Source organism: Pipistrellus kuhlii, unplaced genomic scaffold (genome assembly GCF_014108245.1).
Source record: "Pipistrellus kuhlii isolate mPipKuh1 unplaced genomic scaffold, mPipKuh1.p scaffold_m20_p_11, whole genome shotgun sequence".
Classification (NCBI taxonomy): Eukaryota; Metazoa; Chordata; class Mammalia; order Chiroptera; family Vespertilionidae; genus Pipistrellus; species Pipistrellus kuhlii.
This window is the reverse complement of record NW_023425416.1, coordinates 15,156,664-15,179,275: the sequence shown is the minus strand read 5'-3', so window position 1 is coordinate 15,179,275 and position 22,612 is coordinate 15,156,664. Positions and strand designations below refer to the sequence as shown.

Genomic DNA, 22,612 nt, shown 5'->3' with positions numbered 1-22,612 from the left:
ACTACAGGTTACAATAGATTTGTGAACTCAGCCAAGCACAGTGGTGACAGGACCTACCAGTTACAAAGAAGACATGTTTTTAGACAATACTGGAGTGTATAGGCAAAAAAAACCTCGAGGACTTTGTGACTAATGGTAGAACAGGTTATTTCTGTTTTTGTTCTGTGGAAAGTGTAAAGCATTCCAACAAAGGGTTTTAATGTAGAATTTTTTGTACCCATGTTGTTGATTGTAATATAGTCTAATCATAATGCTGAATGTCTTTTTAAAAAACCCATCTAGTTGAAAAAATCAGTAAGAATATAGAAAATTTGAACAACATTAAAACTAATCTGACAATTAATCAAAAGTTATTACTGAACAGCAGCAGAATACATTTTCAGTGCAAATGTATATCACCTAGACAGACCTTATTCTGGGCCATAATAAAAATCTCAACAAATTTAAAAGGACTGAAATGAAACAAAGTATTTTCTCTGACCACCAAATATTTGATTTAGAAATAATTAAAATATTTCTAAAAGTTCCTAAATATTAAAATTTTAATACACTTGTAAATAACCCATGAGTCAATGAAGAAAAATGAAGAAATCACTAAAGAAATTAGCAATTTTTTATGTTTTCTTTTCAACATTAGCTAGATTTTTTTAAGCAACTGATTATCTCTATTTAAAAAATAGTAACTTGAGAGGAGGGGGGAAGGAGGGGGCGGGATGGGCATCGATTGGTTGCCTCCTGCACATTCGTGACCAGGGATCAAATCCACAACTGAATATGTTCCCTGACCAGGATTAAACCTGCCACCTTTTTTTTTTTTTTTTAAATATATATATTTTATTGATTTTTTACAGAGAGGAAGAGAGAGGGATAGAGAGTTAGAAACATCGATGAGAGAGAATCATCGATCAGTTGCCTTTTGCACGTCCCCCACTGGGGATGTGCCCAAAACCAAGGTACATGCCCTTAACTGGAATCAAACTTCGGACCTTTCAGTCCACAGGCCAAAGCTCTCTCCACTGAACCAAACCGGTTTTGGCTAAACCTGCCATCTTCTGGACACAACTGTGTATGAGACAACCCTCCAAACAAGTGCACCATACTGGCCAGAGTGAAAATTTTTTAACTGAATGAAAATGAAAACACAGCAGACCAAAATGTCTTGAATGCAGGGAATGCAATGCTTTAAGGGAAATATATAGCATTAAAATCCTTATATTAGTAAATCAGAACTCAAATTGATGATCTATTATTTTTATCTGTAATTAGAAAAAAGAAAATTGATCTCACAGTAATTAGAAGAAAGTAATAAACATAATGGCAGAAATCAATAAAATTGAAAACATTTAAAAAATAAAAAATTAATAAAACCAAACTGTTGTTCATTAAAACAATAAAATTAATAAATACCTTTCCAGACAAAGAAAAGAGAGATAACACAAATTACCAGCATCAGCAATGACAGAGAGGATATTATTGCATATTCTACAGTATAAGAAATATTATGACAACTTTACCCCAATAAATTTGATAAGATAATATGCATACATTTCTTAAAAGATAGATTATCAAAGCTCACTCAAGAAAAACTATATAACTTAATTAGCTATATACATCTCTTAAAGAAATTACATTCCTAATTTAAATTTTTCCCACAAAAAAAAACAACCCTCTAAACTTCATTGGTAAAATCTAACACACACTAAAGATGGAATAATACAAATTTTATAGAAAACAAATAGTGGAGAACACTCCCCAACTCATTTAATAAATATCTTGTTATCAAACAAGAGAAAGCTTTCACCAGAAAAGGAAACTTACAGACTGGTTTCCATCATGAACAAAGATGCAAAACTCATCAACAAAGTTTTAGCAAATAATATTCAGCAATATACAAAAAGCATATATTGTAACCCACTAGATTTTATCCCAGGAATGCAAGGTTGGTTCAACATTTGACAATCAATCTTTGTATTACATCATATTAATAACCCAAAAAAGAAAAATACATGATCATCTTAATTAATGCACACATCATTTGGCAATATTCAAAATCTATAAAATCTCTGTGTTACTCAAGAAATGAAAGAGAACTTCCTGATAAAGGGCATCTATGAAATACCTATAGCTAACTTTGCACTAAATGGTGAAAAACTGAAAGCTTTCCCCCTGAGATCAGAAACAAGGCAAGAATGTTCATTTTCACCACTTTTATTCAACATTGTCTGAAGGTTCTAAATTAGGAATTTAAGTTTAATTAGTTTTAAAAAGCATACCAATTGGAAAGAATTACAAATGTCCTTATTTGTAGACATGATTATCTACATAGAAATTCCCAAGAAATTCTTTTTAAAAGCTACTGAAATTAATAAGTGAATTTAGCACTGTTATAAGGTAGAATTTAAACATATAAAAATCAACTGTATTTTTATATGCTCTTAATGAGTAACTAAACACTTAAATGTAAATAAATGTAATAAAGAAGTCTGCATCCATTTTTTATGCTACACCATTGACAGCTTTCAAACCTCATTCCTCACTCTTGCTCCAAACTGGGCAAGTCAATAAGAAAGTCCTGGCATTCCTCCACTGGCTGTCAGTGGGGAAGTTTAAATGATGCAAATCAAACCTATATATGGGAATCATCACATTAGTGCTAGTCTTCAACCATAACAAAAACCAGATCTACTTGTCCCTCTCTTCACTCAAGACATCCCATAACAATATGGGTACCTACCTGCCCTGCTCTCCCCAAAAAGCCCCATTCTGAGAGTAATCATAGCCTCAGTACATGTGTGTTGCATCAGTCTCAATATTTAAACATATTTTGGGTGGTGGTGGGATTGATCCCACCCTCTGTGGGGCAACCAAAAAAAAAAACAAACAAAAAACAATACGAATTTCAAAAGCATCAGGAAATATGAAACGATCCAAGATGGTGGCTTAGGTCAACACACCTAAACTGTTGCTGTGCACAACAATTTCAAAACTACAACTAAAAGACAAAACGTCTATCACCCAGAACCACGGGAAAGCTGCTAAGTGGAAGCTCTACAACTAGACTGAAAGAGAAAGGAGCATTCAGGGCACAAGTGCTAAAAAACTGAGGTACAAGGGCTCGCTTGCAATAAGGGCTGGCTGCAGATCCTGGCGGAGGGCGTTGCTTTCTTCAACCAGAAGAGAAACAAGCTCCCCATCTCTCTGAAATCCAGTTTCTGGAAAGAAGCTAGACTGTCTGCCATCGGGTTGGAAAGTGAGGGTGAATTTCTTGCAGAGCTGAGTGCAAGAATAATGGTTTGCTGTGCTGGGGCACTAGACGCGGGATGCAAAGAGGCAGAGTCAGCTGACTGGCAGCCATCGGTGTTTGCCACCCCCTAGCCTAGTGACGCCATGAGACTCTGCCCCACACAATCTACAAACACACCCAAGCTCCAAGCAGTGGCTTTTGGATATGAATGGCCTTCTCTATTGCAGTTTAACTTAGCAAACTTGCAACCTGGTGCAGACAGTTCCAAAGCCTCCAAGCTCCAAGCAGGGAGGAGAGGTCTGTGGTTCTTGCTGTAGCTCCTCCAGGGTGGCCTCAGGCAGTAACTGAACTGCACCCCATTGGAGATCCAGAAGCCGGTGTATCTGATGGTCAGTGTGAGACACCAGGCTTCAACTCCTCACATCCATAAGCGACACATTTGGGAGGTGGACTCAGGGAGCACCAAAGCCCCACTGAAACAAGTCCTGCCCCATAAGCATGTCTCCAGCACAGCAGTTCTTCCATTATAGACACAGCGGGTCCCCATAGCCAATTGGCCTGGAGGTCAATTCCTTCCAGTGCACCAACAGCAATCAAGGCTTAAATACACCAAGACTTTGCACTCAGCCCACAAAGGGGTGTACCAAGAGCAACCACCTTGGGTGATTGGGGAAGCTGAGCTACTGGCCCCTATAGGTCACCTACCACACAATGCCACTCCATCAACACAAGCAGGCAACCAAAATGCGGAGACACAGAAGCATGTCATGAATGGGAGAGATGGAGGAAAGTAAACTAATGGATGACAGAGTTCAGAATCACATTTATAAGGTTACTCAAGAATCTTCTAAAAACCACTGAGAAACTTGAAGAGACCTTCAAGGACCTTAATGAGAATACTAAAAAAATGGAAAAGGACCAGTCAGAAATTAAGCATACACTGTCTGAAATAAAGAATATATAGATATTCAACTGTAGATCAATGTACCCTAAGAGTCAAACCAAAGATTTGGAATATGAGGAAACAAAGAACACCCAAACAGAGAGGCAGAAAGAAAGAAGAATCCAAAAGTGTGAGGATAGTGTAAGGAGCCTCTGGGACGGCTTTCAGCATACCAACATCCGGATTTTTGGGGTGCCAGAAGAAAAGAGAGAGCAGGATATTGAAGGCCTTTTGAAAGAAATAATGACAGAAAATTTTCCCTACCTGGTGAAAGAAATAGACTTACAAGACCAGGAAGCAAGGAGAACCCCAAACAAGAGGAATCCAAAGAGGACACTAAGACACATCATAATTAAAATGCCAAGGGCTAAAGACAAAGAGAGAATCTTGAAACCAGCAAGAGAAAAACAGTTACCTACAAGGGAGCACCCATATGACTGTCAGCTGATTTCTCAACAGAAACTATGCAGGCCAGAAAGGAGTGGCAAGAAATATTCAAAGTGATGAACAGCAAGAACCTACAACCAAGATTACTCTACCTAGCAAAGCTATCATTCAGAGTTTAAGGTCAGATAAAGAGTTTCAGAGACAAGAAAAAGCTAAAGGAGTTCAACAGCACCAAACCAGGATTACATGAAATGCTGAAGGGTATTCTTTAAGAAGAGGAAGAAGAAGAAAAAGGTAAAGGTAAAAACTATGCACAACAAAAAGACATCAAATACCTACCAACAAGTGAATCTAAAAATCAAGTGAATAAAAAAATCTGAAGAACAAAATGGACTGGTGAATATAATAGAATTAGGGACATAGAAAGGGAGTGGACTGACAATTCTCAGGAGGAAGGGGGTCTGAGAAGTGTGGGAAGAGATTGGACAAAAATCTTACACCTATGGATGAAGACAGTGGCAGGGGGTAAGGGCATTGGGTGGGGTGGGGAATCAGGTGGAGGGGAGCTGGGGTGGGTGGAGAGGAACACCTGTAATAATCTGAATAAAGATTTATTATATATATATTTTTTTAAAAAATGAAAAAAAGGAAATATGAAACACTTAGGAAAAAGATTAACAAAATATGCATAAGGCCTATACATTAAAAACTACAAACATGGTTGATAGAAATGAAAGATGGCCTAAATGGAGAGAGATTCTATGAATAGGAAGACCTAATATTGTTGTGATGTCATTAATCCCTGAAAGGGATTGATAGGTTTGATGCAGTGTCAATCAAAGCTCAGCAGGATGTTTTGGGTTTGTTCTTTGGTTGTTTATTTGTATCAATAGAAATTGACATGCTGATTTCAAAATGTATACAGAAATACAAATAATATAGAAAAAAATAGTACAGTCAATCAAAAAAAAAACCCACACACAACAGTGAAAATGAAGGAACCATAGCACTTCACATCAACAAGGATGAATCCTAAAAATATATTCAAAATATAAAAAACAATCTACAACAGAGACAGTAAAGAAACAAACAGACTGTCAAATTACAGTGGGGAGGGTAGGGATATATGGGGGAGATAAGAGATCAACCGAAGGACTCGTATACATGCATATAAGCATAACCAATAGATGAAAAACTATGGGGAGGGAGGGCATGTATGGGAGTTGGGGGGTGGGGGATTGGTAAGGTATGTACACATATAATACCCTAATTTAAAAAAATGAGGAAAAAAAATCTACAGATGGTATCACCTGAATGAGACCTTTGTATAAAGTTTTAAAGCATGCAATTAATATATGGATCAAACATCAGAACCCCAAAGTATATGAAGCAAATATTCACAGATTTAAAGGAATAAATGCAATTCTATTGCAACAAATGGAGACTTCTGTACTCAAATTCAATAATGGATAGATTAACCAGAGTGAACATCAATAAGGAAATAGAGGACTTGAATAACACTACATACCAACTGTATCTTACATATAAAACTCCACCCAACAGCAATAAAATCGACATTTTTTCCTCAAGTGCACATGGAACATTCTCTGGGACATACTACATATTAGGCCATAAAACAAATATTAATGAATTCTTAAAAGATTGAAATCACAAAAAGTATGATTTCTAATCATATGGAATGAAATCAATATCAGAAGGAAAACTAAAAATGTCACAAATATGGGGAAGTTAAACAATCAATGTGTCAAAAATAAAATCACAAAGAAAATCAGAAAATACCTTAAGACAAATGAAAACAAAAACACAACATACCAAAACTTATGAGATGAAGCGAAAGCAGGGCTAAGAGGGAAACATAGTTGTAAATTCACACACTGAAAATGAAGAAGTTTTTTCAAATAACACCCCAACTTTACATCTTTTCCTTTTCTTTTTTTTTTTTATTAAATTATTATCTTTGTACATATTTTAACATTGCCCCCCCTCCCATACATACCCTCCCTCCCCAGAGTTTTGTGTCCATTGGTTGTACTTATATGCATGTATACAAGTCCTTCGGTTGATCTCTTATCTCCCCCAGATCTCCCTACTCTCCCCACTGTAATTTTACAGTCTGCTTATTGCTTTACTGTCTTTATATCTGACTTTCGGTTTGTCAGTTTATAATGTTCTTTAATATCCATAAATGAGTGAGGCCATGTGGTATTTCTCTTTCATTGACTGGCTTATTTCACTCAGCATGATGTTCTCTAGTTCTATCCAGGTTGCTGCAAATGATGAGAATTCCTTTACATCTTAAGTAGAAAAAGAAGAGCAAACTAAAACCAAAGCTAGCAGAAGAAAGGGAACAGAGCAGAGATAAATGAAATTAAGAACAGAAAAGTAATAGAGAAAATCAAGCCAAAACTTGGTTCTTAAGAAAGCTGACAAATATTTAGGTAGATAGAGAGTAAAATCAGAAATGAAAGTAGAAACATCATTCTTTATTTTACAGAAATAAATTAGTAAAATCACAAATGAAATTAGAAACATCACTATTGATCTTACAGAAATAAAAAGGATCATAAGAGTACTATAAACAATTTGTACCAACAAATTGCATAACCTAGAGGGAATGGACAAATTCCCAGAAATACACCATCTACCAAAACTGAATCATGAAAAAATATAAAGTACAAATAAACCTATAACTACTAAGGAAGATAGAATCAGTAATCAAAAACCCCCCAACAAAGAAACAGCCTGGCCACAATGGCTTCACTCATGAATTTTCCAAACATATAAAGAAAAATTAACATCAGTCCTTCTCACTGTCTTCCCAAAAATTGAAGAGGAAAAATGTCCTAACTTATTACATGAGACCAGTATTACCTAGATACCAAAGTCATACTAAAGACACTAACAAGAAAACTACAGACCAATATCCCTTGTGAATCTTGATGCAAATCTTGTGAATCTTGATCCAGCAAAGTTACAGAATCCAAAATCAACACACAAAAATCAGCTACATTTCTATACACTAAAAATGAACAATCTAAGAAAGAAATTAAGGAGGGGATTCCATTTATAATAGCATCAGAAAAAATAAAATACTTAGAAATAAACTTAACCAATGAATTAAAAGACTTACACTGAAAACTATAAAACACTGCTGACAGAAATTAAAGAAGACAAAGAAATGGAAAAACATCCCATGTTCATGGATTGAAAGACTTAATATTGTTAAAATGCCATTATTACACAAAGCAATACACAGATTCAATGTAGCAATCCCAACAGTGTTTTTGTTTATTTATTTGTTTTACAGAAATAAGAGAAACCCATCTTGAAATTCATATGGAATCTGAAGGGACTCTAAGTAGCCAAAACAATCTTGGGGGAAAACAATAACACCAAAGTTGAAGGATTCAATTTCATGATTTCAAAACTTACTACATAGGAATAGTAATCAAAACAGTATGATGGTAATGTAAGGACAGACATGCAGACCAATGGAATAGAGGGCCCAGAAATAAACCCTTGCATAGATGGCTAATAAGTTGTTTTTTAATTTTTTTATTGCCTTGAGAGAGATAGAGAGATAGGGAGGGAGAGGAGAAAGGAAGAGGGAAGGAGGGAGAAATAGAGGGAGGGGAGGAAGGGAGGGAGGGAGGGAGGGAGAGACAGATTTGTTGTTCCACTTGTGTATGCACTCATTGGTTGCTTCTTTCATGTGCCCTGACTAGAGATCAAACCCACAACCTTGGCATATCAGGAAATGTTTTAACCAACTGAGCTACCTGGCCAGAGCAATGATTAATAGATTTTTTTATGAGGATGCCAAGACTATTCAATGGAGAAAATACAATCTTTTAAGGAAATGGTGCTGGGAAAATTGATATCCATATGCAAAAGCATAAATATGGACTCTCATCTTATGCCATGCACAAAAATTAAAATAGATAAAATATCTAAATGTGCTAAAACTTGTTTGGCTCAGTGGATAGAGCATCGACCTGCGGACTGAAAGGTCCCATGTTTGATTCCAGTCAAGGGCATGTACTTTGGTTGCGGGCACATCCCCAATAGGGGTATGCAAGAGGCAGCTGATCGATGTTTCTAACTATCCCTCTCTCTTCCTATCTGTAAAAAAATCAATAAAATATATTTTTAAAATATATCTAAATGTAAGAACTATAATTATAAAACCCTTACATGGAAACATAGAGCAAAATCTTTATTTTTTTATTGATTTCAGAGAGAAAGGAAGAGGGAGAAAGAGTTAGAAACATCAATGATGCAAGGGAATCATTGCTCAGCTGCCTCCTGAATGCCCCATCCTGGGGATCAAGCCTGCAACCGGGCATGTGCCCTAACCAGGAATCAAACTATGACCTTCTGGTTCATAGGTCAACACTCAGCCATGCCGGCCCAGTCATAGGGTAAAACCTTTATGACACTGAATTTGGTGATGAGTTATCGGATAAATCACAGGCAAAAAAAAAAAGATAAATTGGACCTAATTAAAATTTAAAAATTTTGTGCATCAAAGACCCTCACCCAGAGAGTGAAATGAGAACCCAAGGAACGGAAGAAAATATTTACAAATTATATATCTGATAAGGGATTAATATCTAGAATACAGAAACAACTCCTACCATTCAACAACAACAAAAAGCAAACAACACAAAAATGGGCCAATAACTGGAATAGACATTTCTCCAAAGATATACAAATGACCAATAACCATATATATGTATGCTGCACATTACTAATACAAGTTAAAACCACAAGGAGATACGGCATCACACTCATTAGGATGCCTATAATTAAAAAAAATGTAAAATAACAAGTGTTGACAGGAAGTAGAGAAAATGGTACCCTTGTTCACTGTTGATAGGAATATAAAATGGCATAGCCACTGAGGAAAACAATATGTTGGTTCCTTGAAAGTTAAACCTAGAATTACCATAGGATATAGCAATTCCACTCCTAGGTATACACCCAAAAGAACTGAAAGCAGGGACCCAAACAAATACTTAATACACTCATCTATTTAGCAACACCATTCAAAATAGCTAAAAGGTGGAAATAATGCAAATGTCCATCAGCAGGTAACACGGAATATAATTCAACCTGAAAAAAAAGTAACTACATTTTGTCTCCCCCTGCCTTTCAGAAGCCAGGCCGTGGGCTGGGGGGATGAGGAGTCCCTCAGGCTCCAGAGGCACTGGGCCCACAGTGTTGGGAGGTAGCAGGATCTACACATACTCCCTGTGCACAGTGGGTAGAAGGGGGATGGGCGGGGCTGCTACCCAAAGGAACCTACCTCCTTGGGGGCGGGGACCCCTTTGCTTCTAGTGCAGTACTCCCTCAGGCTCCCATACCGGGTGGGTGGGCAGATGGACCAATGGGGGTGGGAAAGCGGAGGTGGCAGGAGTCACAGAGAAACAGCCCTTTCCATTTTCCTGGACAGGGAAGCAGCCCCCTGGCATTGGCTGTGTGAAAAATTAAAGATGGGATGGGGTAGGACATATGGGACCAGAGAAAGACAGGAAAACATGTGTGTTCATTAGAGTGAGTAGAGTGTGTGTGCGTGTGTGTGTGTGTGTGTGTGAGAGAGAGAGAGAGAGAGAGAGAGAGAGAGAGAGAGAGAGAGAGAAATGGGGGATTCCTACCATAAATGGAGGCTGAAGTGAGGTGGCATCCAAGGCTCCCTTTGACTCCAGGTGCCTGTGCCCTTGACCAACCTGGATGCTGTCTCTCCACTTCTGTTGCTTCGTGCAAGAGGGAGAGGAAACTACCACCTGCCCTGCCTCCCAGTCAAGGGGAGAAGACCTTCAAGATCACACTCATCTTCCCAGGGCACAGGGCAGCTCCCCTGAGCCACACCTTCTACCGCCCAGTCAGCTTGGAGCTGGGCACATAGTCCCTGTGTCGCTTCTGTCAGAGTAGTAAGGCTCGGTCAACTGAAGGCCACTGTCCTCAAGGCCAGTGGTGAACCAGCTGAGTTGAGTGCAGAGATGACATAAACGGAGGAGTAATAAACGTAGGGGCCACCACGCCCTACTGACTATGGCTAATGGATTTCATTACCACAGCACTCTGTGGCAACTAACAATTCTCACATCAGTAGGTGAAGACTTGGTATTAAAAAGGTATTGAAAAATTTGCCACATTTCATGGTCAGAATTTCATGCATGACAAGACAGAGTTCCATGTAATTCTGAGCTTGTGACCAATCGCACGAGTCCGATCATTTTGGTGGCCTCAAATGCAAAAGAACTGCAACCAGAACAAAACGCTTACCCACCATCTCAGGAACACCTGTACCTGGGACACAGCCTGCTGCAGTCACACAGCTGGGGAGCTGACAAAACTTTCTGAAACTACCCTTTAAATGGGGTTCTTCCAACTTCTTGGCACGCATGTGTGTGTGTGCCCACACATGTACCTGTGCATGCATGGTTCATTGTTAGCTTTGGGCCAGTGCACTGGACTGGGGTGGGGTTAGTTCCTTTGAGTCACTGAATCCTGGCTTTTGTGGGTCACTCGAGAAGAGAGGACAGAACCCTGGAGAGGGATGGAGCAGTCTCAGCCAGACCTGCTTCAGCCTCTGCGGTCAGCGGAGGGGAGGCCCACAACGGTGATTCTGCTTTGGGCACAGCTGGGAAGCAGGTGAAACCTCCCGGAAGACAATGGATGTGTCGGGATTTTAAAGGGGCAGCATTCTGTCTCAGCAATCCCACTTTTAGGAATTTAACCAAAAGAGAGCTCTGACAAAGCAAGCACAGCGCTCTGTCTTGAGATGTTTATGCTGGCAGACAATGGTGAAAAGCTGACTGTCTGCCAGCAGGTATGGCGCAGTAAAAAGTGGGACCATCCTCAGAAAGGACCCCGTGAGCAGACCCTAACACAAAGCTCTCGCTTCTCGGGAGCATCAAGGTCCTCGGTGCCCCGAGGCTGGCGCTGTCCCTAGAGGTACCTGGCCTTCCCACCTGTCCCTATGCCTATGGGCCAGGCACAGTATGGAACCCGGAGACCACCAGAAGCCTGGTGGCCTCGTGGCCAAGAGTTACCAAGATTTCCGCCTGCAGGACCTGTACCCGGAGCTGCAACTGTATCTGCAGTGGGAGGCGCGCACAGCTCTCAGGGCCAGGCACGCGACAGGCTCTCAGTAAATGCTTGTTATGTGACTGGCATATAAAAATGCATTGCTCACTTCAGGAGAGGCGGCAAGCATGGAAACCAAGGCACCCAGAGGCAGTGACTTCTCTTAAAAGGGGTAGGGCCAGGTCTGTTGAATCTGCCCCCTTTCTGTCCACCCCGGGCACTCCTGCCTCGATCAGGCTCCACCATCCCAGGCATCCCCTTGGGCTGGAGCCCTTCCGATGGCATCTTAGCAATGTCCCTGCCATCACAAACCCTTCCCATGTCATCTCACAATCTGCTCTCCATGGGTGTTCTCAGCCCAAGGGGCTTCCAGAACCCACGGAAGATCAGCTTGGGCCTCACCAAAGTAACATCACACACAGGAGAAGTTAACAAAACAAACAACTTCTCCAAGTCAAGACAGGCCCGATTGGGAGAAGTCCTATACAATATCCTTGCCAAAAAACTTCAAATCCGAATCTGCTCACACCTCTACATCCACCCCCCAAATCAGAGGACAAAGGTCAGAGGAATGTGTGAAAGAAAGCCCAGGGACCCCAGGCTACGCGAAACGCCACTCATTTCCTGAACAATAAATTTAAGTGAAAAGTAAACCAGCGGAAACCGGTTTAGCTCAGTGGATAGAGCGTCGGCCTGCGGACTGAAAGGTCCTGGGTTCGATTCTGGTCAAGGGCATGTACCTTGGTTGCAGGCACATCCCCAGTAGGGTGTGTGCAAGAGGCAGCTGATAGATGATTCTCTCTCATTGATGTTTCTAACTCTCTGTCCCACTCTCTTCCTCTCTGTAAGAAATCAATAAAGTATAGTTTTTTAAAAAACAACAACAAAATAAACCAAATAAAAGTAAACCAGACAGACAGAGATGGAGGGTAATCTATAGATTACGAAAGAATGTGTGCATCTTATTTGGGTCCTGGGAATGTGAGGATGTTAAGAAATCACTGCTTGTGTGTCAGACGTGACAAGTGTTGTCTTAGCACAACTCTTTCAGAAACACAAACTGAAAATGTGACACACACACACACACACAAAAAGGATATTTGGAATTTGGCTTAAAATAACCCCAAGGATCCGGGAAGGCGATAAAACAGGGTGGCCCGTGAGATGATGAGAAATCAGAGTGCAATAATCTCTTCTGGTTAGTTTTGTACGTGTTTCAAGTTTTCCATCACATGCAGGGTGTTTTGTCTGATTTAAATCTCAAACATCCGTACCAGAGGAGGGAGGAACAGGAACCAGGGCGGGAGGGCCTCTCAGGTGAGAGCCACGTCCGGGTTGAGGATTTACTTCAAACCATTCTACAGAAGTCCGGGGTTCTGCAAAAGCTTGCCACCAGCTTCCTCTTTCAAGGACTCTTTCCAACAGTTTGCAAAATATCAATTGAAAAGCACCCACCTTCCACCCAGATGTGACAGGATCCGGGCTCTGTGGCCGGTGCAGCCTGCGCGCTGTTGTCGATCGTCTGTGAAAGATAAGTACAGAATCGAAAGTCAGAGTTCAGAAGCTTCTGCAGGAACTTGACACACAGTGGCTTTGTGTCTGTTGAATCTTATAATAAGACAGTGGGCTTTAAAAAAAAAAAAAAAAAAAGACAACGGGCTTAAATTTTGTGTATCTACATTTTTATTATAACAACTTTTACTGCATTTTATAACTGGCCTGGAAGAGATTAAAATTCAAAAACCTAACAAATGACTGGTCCTTCAGCACAGAGAGTCTGGGAAGCACTGCTGGGGACTGCACATGAACCCCTAGAAACCAAACCCACCTGCTCAGGTGTGCCGAAGATCCCGGCTCCAGTCCTCCCTCTCCTGCGAACCCGGCACTGACTAGACGCTGCAGAGCCCACTGGTTTTCCTCGGGGAGCAGCCTAGTGGGCAACGCCCACACTTTCCTCCATAAACCGCTGGCACGGCCCTGGCCCGTGTGCTCAGTGGATAGAGCACTGGCCTGTACAAGGCAGGTTCAACTTCTGGTCAAGGGCACATACGGGGACTGTGACAAGTTCAATCCCGTCCCAGTCGGGGCGCATGAGGGAGGCAACCAATCGATGTCTCTCTCTCACATCAGTGTTTCTCTCTTTCTCTTTCCCCCTTCCTCCCTCCGTTCCCCACTCTCTAAAAATCAATGGAAAAAATATCCATGGGTGAGGATTAACAAAATAATAATAATAATAATAATAATAATAATAATAATAAAAAACAAGTTACTGGTGCAGGGAGGAGATGCGAGTTAGCCAGCCCTCTTCCTCACACTTTGGCTGGCTTTCTCCGCAGCAGGGTCTCAGCCTGCAAGGTGAGCTGCTTAAAACCCCCACTACTTCCGTGTGCCAACTACAAATTATTCTCTCACTGAACTAAAGTGCAGAAATCAATCAGGCACCAGGGCTTGTGTAAGACACCAACCAGCACCCTGGTTTCAAGAGTGAGCTCATGATCATAGGATCGCTGCTCTGACTAGGACATGAAAAAAAATCACAGGTGGGAACTTACAAGCAGACTGATATGCAGCCATCGCCTGCATGTGTTCTATATATCAGGTCTCCTTGTCCAAGTTTCACTGCTTTAAAAAACGTGACAGGGACTGGTGGTCAAGATCCTTCGGGTTGCTGTCCTAACCGTGCCACTGTTCACAGGTTAGCAACTCTTGGGGGCCTCAGTTTCCTCATCTATCAAATGGGAACAGAGCCACCCATTTCACAGCTCCGTTAGAATTAAAAGTGCACACCAAAAATACGTGCTACTCTACTTCTTCCTTCATAAAGTGTGGGCAGTGATGCTGCAACTATGATCAATAAATAACATTATAAATAACAGATGAAGTAAAGTATTGCTAAGCAAAAAACAGATCACCAACTCTGCTACATGTGCCCGACAGGGTGCTCCCTGTCCCACCCTCTCAAGTGGCCAGAGATCCCCCTTCAGCCCTGTGAGGCCAATTAGAGAACAATAGCAGCTGCCCACTCCGTGCTTTGGTCTTGATTTGAGACCTCCATGTGACAACACATGTGAAGATCAATGCAGGTAACATGGGCTGTGACTTCACAGGGTTTCAGCAGGCGCAGTGATATTAAGGTGGAGTTAGGCCTGTGGCCTGTCCCTGTGTGTGCTCCTGGGCCAGCCCCCCCCCCCCCCCCCCTTTCGGGAGCAGAGAAAATGTTTGCAGGGCAAGTCCTCTGTGTGGCTTCATGACTGCTGACTCCGTGAAGCTCAAACCAGCTGGAGCAGAACATGGGTGATGGGGGTGGAGTGGGGCGGGGGAGTACTGGGGGCAGAGTGCTCCCAATGGCCCCCTCTCCCAGCTTGGGCAGGCACCAGGGCCCTGGAAGGCAGCCAGTATTCGCCAGAAACGGCTTGCTCTTCACAAGACAATGAGTCCACTGTTAACTGGCGGGGCCTTGATTAATATTTGCAAGAGGAACCAAGTGGAAAATTCCACCTGTGTGGGCGGAGGCAGGGCCTGGAACATGTCAACAACCCTAATGGCCCTGTTCTCCCAGGATGGCTCCAGCGGAGATACAAAGGTCTGATAACAGTGACAGAACCTGAGAGTGTCCTTGCACCGGGTCCAAAGGAATTTCCCTATTTGGGCCATAGAGCCATTAACTCGTTCTTTAACTGCCCTGCCTCCCCTGCCCCTAAATTTACACAGCACCTTTAAACCTTTCAACTTTCCTCCCATCTCTTCAGAGTCACCCAACAGCCTGGCCAGTCCAGCAGGGCTGGTGTCAACCCCATTGATGGATGAGACTGAGGCTCCAAGACACCAAGAGCTTGGCTGAAGGCTGCAGCGGGGGAGTGAGTAGCTCAGCCAGAGGATGAGGGACCCTGTATTTCTCGACCCCTAGCTGTGACCCAGAGCCTGTCCCAGAGGGCCTGGGGTCAGGGGCCATGGGGACTGGAAAGAGTAGTCTTCCAGCTCCAGCAGAGGCCCTGACCTTCGCCCACCCGAGGAGGAAGAGGAACAAGCCCAAACCAGCTCTCCCAGCTGGGTAGGCTTGGGTGCTGGCCTTGCAGGAAGGTAGGCATTCACTCATTCATTCATTCAAGCATTTAAGGAGTACGCTCAATACCTGGCATGAAGTCACACTGCACGGTGGCTCTTTCAGACACAAGACCTGGCAGAATTCATGACCGAAGGGGTAAGGTCACAGTATTTCCAAAGGCCACATCCCTCAGAGTTGAGTCACCTCATTTAGACACTGCCAAGACAACTCTCATCTGCTGATTTTACAGAACAGGAAAATGAGGCTCTGAGGAGGGGAGAGCCGCGCCTGAGGTCACGGAGAGAGAGAGAGAGAGAGAGAGAGAGAGAGAGAGAGAGAGAGAGAGAGAGAGAGAAGCTGACACCTCCTGACCCGCAGTGGCCCTGCCTCCGTGTATAAAGCCACCACAATCCTGGGCTTAGGCACCCAAGCACGCGGGGTCCCCCCCCACCAGCCTCCTCGGAGACTGCACCTGCATCGACAAGGGCCTCTCATGGGGGAACACCTGCAATGGCCTTCGGAGCAGCGTGGCACCCCCCGAGAGGACAGGCGGGCACACCTTGTTTGCCCACAGAGAACACCAGGTGTGGCTGCAGGGCTCACCTCTGGGCCCCGCACTCTGCCATCCTGTCGCAGAGCCTGGGCAGCACTGCCATCCTACAGGGGGCCAGACTTTCAGCAGTGTCATTCCTCTGTGCCCGCCCCCACGCCTGGACCCAGGGCAGTGGATGGGGGACTCAGTCTGTGTCTCACACCAATGCTCAGTATCCCTTCCTCCCCTCCTACCCACATGCTCAGCGACCCCTACACCACCTCACCTTCCCCTCCCCTTCTCCATTGCCCAGCAGTGTCTTTTCCTGAAGAACCTCAGCTTCTCCCATTGCTAAAAAAGCCAACCCCCATACTCGCATATCTGAACCCACTTACTCCCATGGCCCTCTCACCTCCTCTAGCCAAAACCATACCTAACTGCCAGTGACCTAAGCCGGGGGGCCCCTCAGATCAGATGCAGCCACAGAAAGCAGGGCCACTGTGGGTCAGGAGGTCTCACCTCGCCTCTGCGTGACCCCTGCCCCAGCTGTCCTCACGAGCTGCCTCCTCACTCCTGGTGCAGCCCCTCCTGGCCCTGACCTCCACTAAGCTCTCCTCCCCTCTCCAGCACCCCCTGTAAATGTCTGCCTCAAAGATCCTGTCTCCAGGCTTGACCCCTGCACCCCTGGTTGTCCCCAAACGCTTCCCACTCAACAGCCCCACGTTCCCACAGAAAGGCCTGTTTGGCGCTGCTGAAAACCCAGTGCAGCTCCAGCCTGGCCCTGGCCCACCACAGGGCCGCAAGTGTTCGGTTAGCAGCTCCCTCCTTGCTGGTCTCGGAGGGGCTGGCCTCCCACTGACCCACACGGCCACCAAGGTAGCCTTCCTAAAACTGAATGCTGACCACCACCTAAATAAACCTCTGCCGGGACTCCTGGCCACCACGGGACAAAGTTCATGATCTCAGCACTTTCACAGCAGGGCAGGCACATGCCCTGGAACATACTCTCACCACACTCATCCTCAGTGCGAGAGGGCCCGGCAGCCCGCACCCGTGTGGTGTTCACCTTTGCACCCCGGCACTGGCATCCTGCAGGTGTTTGCTAAGAAGACAGCTATTAGAGCTGGAAACGAGATCAGGAACCACAGGGCTTAAAGCAGCTCAGAGGAGTTGAGCAAGGTGTCCAGGGTCACCCAGCCCCAGGCAAGGGTGAGGCAACCACCTCACCTGAACCCCTCACTCTCCTTGGGCGGGAACCGGAAATGTCACCTAGAACCCCACAGGTATGCATGCCAGAACCCTAGGTGGTCTTGAGGCTGGGCCCACTCTATGCAGGCCCCTGGCAGGAGGCCAGGCCTGGCACACATAGGACTGCAGCAAAAACAGCTGCTTGACTAAGTCAAGCTCCTCCAATTCCATCCATGGGACCCACATCCCTCTCTAGGTCTTAGTCTTCTCATCTGTAGAATGGAGCTAACTTGGGTTACAAGTTTACGTGACTTGGTCACCTCAACTTTGTCCTTTGCAAACAGAGAGGGCTGAAGCAGCTGAGTTCCAAGCTCTGCGATGACTGTTAGCCCAGCTGACTTTTATTAACCTTCCCCTAAACCAGTGTTTCCCAAACTTCTCTCATGATGAGAATCACCTGGTGGAGTTGTTAAACTACAGAGTCCTCAATCCCAATTAAGAAGTGCTAAACTAGAATTTTTGGGAACTTAGCTTTAGAGCACTCGTTAAGTATACAATTTTACCTATATGTTCCCAAAAATTCTAGTTTAGCACTTCTTAGTTGGGATTCAGGAATCTGTATTGTAACAACTCCACCAGGTGATTCTCATCATGAGAGAAGTTTGGGAAACGCTGCTGGAACCACTATGTCTCCAAAAAGCAGTCCCCCACTGCCTGTGTCAGATTTACCGGGGAGGGCTTGTTAAACGCAGACCTCAGACCCTGCCCCATCTGTCTGGTAAGAATCGCCGAGAAAGGGCCAGGATTTGCATTGAAGGCAATGCTGAGAATCCTGGGCACAGTGAAACCGGAGAACCAAAGTTGCAAACTAGATCAATCCTCTAGAAATGCCACCTGGAACCCCGCATATATGCATGTCAGAGTCCCCACCTGACCTTGAGGCTGGGCCCACTCCATACAGACCCAAAGCAGAACCCCGCAGGTGGGCCATATACCTGGCACACAGTAGGACCACAGCAAAAACAGCCTTGGGAGATCCAAGTATTAATGCCAGCCTTCATTTTTGGGGAAATCTACATTTACCAGAAAAACCTGGGGGGCGGGGGGGAGGAGTATTTCTGTTACCCTAAACCTAAATAACATAGAACTTAGTTCCTGCAACACGAACTAGCTCCAGGAAGAATTCAATAAGGCGTGCCCCACCCCTTTTGCTGGGGGGGGGGGGGTGGCTGGATTTTGCATAAAGTGGTGTCCCAGTCTCAGCGCCCAGCCGGGGTCTCCCTGCCTCACCAAACCTCCGGCCTGAGGCCGGGTCCATGCGGGGCGGAGGAGGCCCCGGAGCGCGGACCGCGCCGTTGTGGGCTGAGTCGGCGGGGGTTGGGGCCCGATCCCTGCTGCTACTCACCCTGGGCGGCTAGGCGCAGCGCCTGGACGGGACAGTGGGCTGTGCGGAGCGGGAGGGGGCAGAGGCTGAGCTGGAGGAGCGGCGGCCCGGGCCCCGCTGCACTTTAACTGCCGGAGCCGCGCCCCGCGCGCTCTCCGCGGCCGGGAGGGGAACGGCGGGCGGCGGGCTCGGGGCGGGGACCAACGCCGGGCGGGCAGCCGGCTCGGGCGGGCCGGGCGCGCGCAACCCGAGGCGGGAATGCCGCCTGCACCTGGCTCACTCCGCACCCACGTGTGCCCGTGCTCCGGCCGCGAGGGGTCTGTAGCCGCTGGGACCGGCCCATCCCTCTGGATCCCGCAGGCGAGGGCTCTTCCCAGGTCCCCACCCGGGGAGTGGGCGGCGGGGCCGGTTGGCGCTGTGGGAGGCGGAGCCCGGAGGGGTGGCTCCAGGGCGCCCTATAAGAGCGCTATGGGAACCTGGCGAGGACCGCGCGGTGGGGGGCGGTGGCCCTGCGATGTCGCTGGTGTTGCTGAGTTTGGCTGCGCTGTGCCAGGGTGCCCTGTCCCAGGAGCCGGTAAGCTCCCTTTCCCGCATTTCCATCCCTCCAGCCAGGACCTTGAAGTTGGCTGAAGGATCAGCTTAAGCCTTAAGGCTTTCTAAGAGAGGGCAAGTCTGCACCCCTGGGGTACCCAAACTTGTCCTGGTCAGGCGGCACCCGGCTTCCTGCTGCTTGGTCAGACAGACCAAGGCTCAAATGCCACTCTTTTACTCGGATTCCAGCTATTTCTGCTCACCGAGCCTATGTGTCCTCATCTGTAAGGCAAAGGATAACCACCTAACTCACCAGAATCTAGTGAGGAGGAACAGGAGGGCCTGCCGCAAAGAGCCCAGCACACCGGAGGTGCTCAGCACTGTTTCTGCTTGGCTTCTTGAGGCCTTGCCTACCTTTTGGGGGCAGGATCTGCTTCTTCATTCCCACTCGCTGTTTTTGTCATGTTGGTTCACACTGTGCTGGGGTGCCTGGTCCCCGGAGCTGGTAAGCGCTATCCTCTCCCGCACGAATTTCCTTTCTTGCCCAGCACTTTGAACAGGGAATGTTCTGTGTCACTAAAGAGGAAAAAGCTCACTCACAAACAGTATTGGAAGGTACATCCCTCCCTTTTCAGCACAGCCGTATCACATAATAGCACGGTCTTTATGGAAAGACAAACCCCATCCGGGTACCCTGATGTCTTCAGCTGCTATCCCTGCCGCACCGGAATGGGTTAGGCACCCCCTCGGCCTTTCCCACTAGAGAAAGAACTCTGTGCCTCTGCCGTGGTTGCTATTGGGCTAACGGTTTGCTCTCTAACATATAGATCTGTTGCTTTGCTTCTTCCTACAACTTGTCCCACCAGCCTTTTGGTGACTGATTTGTTTTTTAAAATGTCTGACATTATCCCTTGGAGTTCAGCTTCAAAAGACAAAGGTGAGGGACTGACAATTGCACCTAAACCCAGATTACCCAAACCATCAAAAGTCTTGCCTTCTGTCTGACACAGTGTTTGGAAATGTTGAGGTGAGAGAAATCAGCTCTCAGAGCTGGTGGACTTAGGGCACTGAGTCTTGTCACTAGTACTTGTTGCTGCCTAAAAGGTTCAGTATTTTATTTCAAAACCAAACTACTAGTTGTTTCTTTTTCTTTTTTTTAAATGCCCTACTAGCCAGTTTTGACTGAAGGGTCCCAGGTTTGATTCCGATCAAGGGCACATGTCTGGGTTGTGGGCTCACTCTGCAGTGGGGGGCATGCAGGAGGCAGCCGATTGATGATTCTCTCTTATCATTGATGTTTCTCTCTCTTTCCCTCTCCCTTTCTCTCTGAAATCAATAAAAATATATATATTTTAAAAATGGGCAGTTAACTCCAAGAGGAGGAGGTACTGGCCTTCTTGGACACCAATGATGCCTTTTTATTTATTTGTCTAAGTTCTTTTAAAAAGATAACATGATGAGCTCACAGTTGCTTCATGACTTTGTAAATAACACAGACGAGTCCATCCTTTTGCATTAGAAGCATATTTTCAAGAACCGTGGAAGGTACTATGAACTGCATCTGTGGCTTTCTTCTGTTCATCTTCTTAGCGTAGCCAGTTCTTAACCTGGGGAAAATAAAAAGATCCGATATACTAGCTGGCCCTGGAAACCTATGGTTAAATGTTAGAGTGTGAAGGGTCTTCATGATGGTCCAGAGCCATCCCCTCCGTCTTTGAGGTGTTAAGCAGGCTTCCGGACCTAGTATGCTGATGGCTGGCCCATGGTCCATCACAGTCCACAATGGAGCAGCTTAGTCTCCCCCACACCTGCGTGCGTGCCCCCCACCCCCCCCCCCCCGCCCCGCGAAGGGGAGTCAGCCCAGCGTTTATTTAAGCACTCAGCACTTGTATATGCATTTAAGACAAACAGATGGCGTTTTGACTAATTTGGCTAGTGGTTTGCTGGCATTCAGCATGACACTTGCTTTTCTCTCTCTTGCAGACGATTCAGTGTGGCTCTGAGAATGGTAGGTGTCCTGGGGAATGGGTATTTGGGGCTTTGCATTGAAATTGAAAGCACAGTTGGACTTTCACAGGGCCCGAATCCAGGCCGTGGGTCATCGGAGGCCAGGCTTACAGTGAACTATTGCTTTGTTAGCTGATATACCGTATTTTTCGGACCATAAGACACACTTTTTTCCCCCCAGAAGTGGGGGGGAAAAGTCCCTGCATCTTATGGTCCAAATATAGCCTACACATATACTTTAAAAAAAAAGTTTTTTTACTTGCCCGGCTCTGTGTGGTCTCTGTGTGCTCACCCTAAAATGGTTCTAAATGCTGCTGTTTACTTTACAGGGTTGATTACATGTGTTTATGACTGTGATGTTGGGTTTTAATGCACATAAAATATTTTAGGACACTATTTGTTTCAGAATCTTTTTTTCTTCATTTCCCTTCTCTAAAAACTGGTGCGTCTTATGGTCCGGAGCATCTTATGGTCCGAAAAATACGGTATATGCAACCTCTTTCAAGCTCCCTGTGTTTCAGATGGGCGGGGAGGGGCAGGGGGAGATCCTGGCCAGAATGACAGCAAGAGGGGACAGGCAGGCCAGGAATGGCTGTGCAAGGTAGACAGTGAGGTCTGCCTCTCGAGGTGGGGAGGAGGGGGGAGACAAGTGTGTGTGTGGGGGGGTCACTTACACTTAGAAATAGGAAGCAAGTATTTTAGAGGATTGTTTGAGAGTGTAGCATTTGAAGACTGGGTGGATTTCTGTCCAAAAATGTAGATGAAGAGGGTGAGCTAGAGGACTAGGAAAAAGCAAAGACCAGGAAGTGGGAAGTGTGTGGGCCAGGCTGAGGCATGGGGAAGGCTTGAGTCTAGTAAACATGTCAAATACATTGAATACATACATACACAGGCATACAGAGGCACCTAGACTGGTCCCGAGTGGTGTGTAGGTTGGGGCCAGGAGGTTGAGTCAGTTAACACTGAGAAGTGTCAGGCTGCCTCAGCAGGGAGAAGGGATGGACTGTGAATGAGGGTTGGATCAGGGAGAGTCACTCGGAGGAGATGGCATTGAATTGGGCAAGGGAGGGGTGTGTCATGGGCAGTCTCACCTTCTCCTAGGACCATCTCCAGAGTGGCTGGTCAGACACACTCTGACCCCAGGAGACTTGAGGGACCTTCGAGTGGAACCTGTTGTAACGAAAAGCTCTTCAATTTTGATGAACATAAGCTGGATACTCCGAGCAGATGGTAAGTTT

The 22,612-nt window shown here is 45.4% G+C and overlaps 2 protein-coding genes across 3 annotated transcripts in view; one reads left to right on the top strand and one right to left on the bottom strand.

Annotated features, from left to right (window-relative positions):
• Nucleotides 1-19,111, bottom strand: part of CHDH (choline dehydrogenase) — a 35,685-nt gene extending 16,574 nt beyond the window's left edge. The window contains exons 1-2 of the mRNA XM_036430849.2: nucleotides 18,858-19,111; nucleotides 13,143-13,209 (exon numbers count right to left, since the gene is read on the bottom strand). The gene's annotated coding sequence lies outside the window, so the exon portion shown is untranslated. The remainder of the gene's footprint in view (nucleotides 1-13,142; nucleotides 13,210-18,857) is intronic.
• A 106-nt stretch (nucleotides 19,112-19,217) lies between these two features.
• Nucleotides 19,218-22,612, top strand: part of IL17RB (interleukin 17 receptor B) — a 14,571-nt gene continuing 11,176 nt past the window's right edge. Inside the window, exons 1-3 of one of the 2 annotated variants that reach the window (XM_036430851.2) lie at nucleotides 19,218-19,410; nucleotides 21,351-21,375; nucleotides 22,476-22,604. In XM_036430851.2, the coding sequence (XP_036286744.1) occupies nucleotides 19,351-19,410; nucleotides 21,351-21,375; nucleotides 22,476-22,604 (214 nt within the window). In that variant the 5' untranslated portion in view covers nucleotides 19,218-19,350. The remainder of the gene's footprint in view (nucleotides 19,411-21,350; nucleotides 21,376-22,475; nucleotides 22,605-22,612) is intronic. The other variant, XM_036430850.2, reaches the window with a different exon arrangement.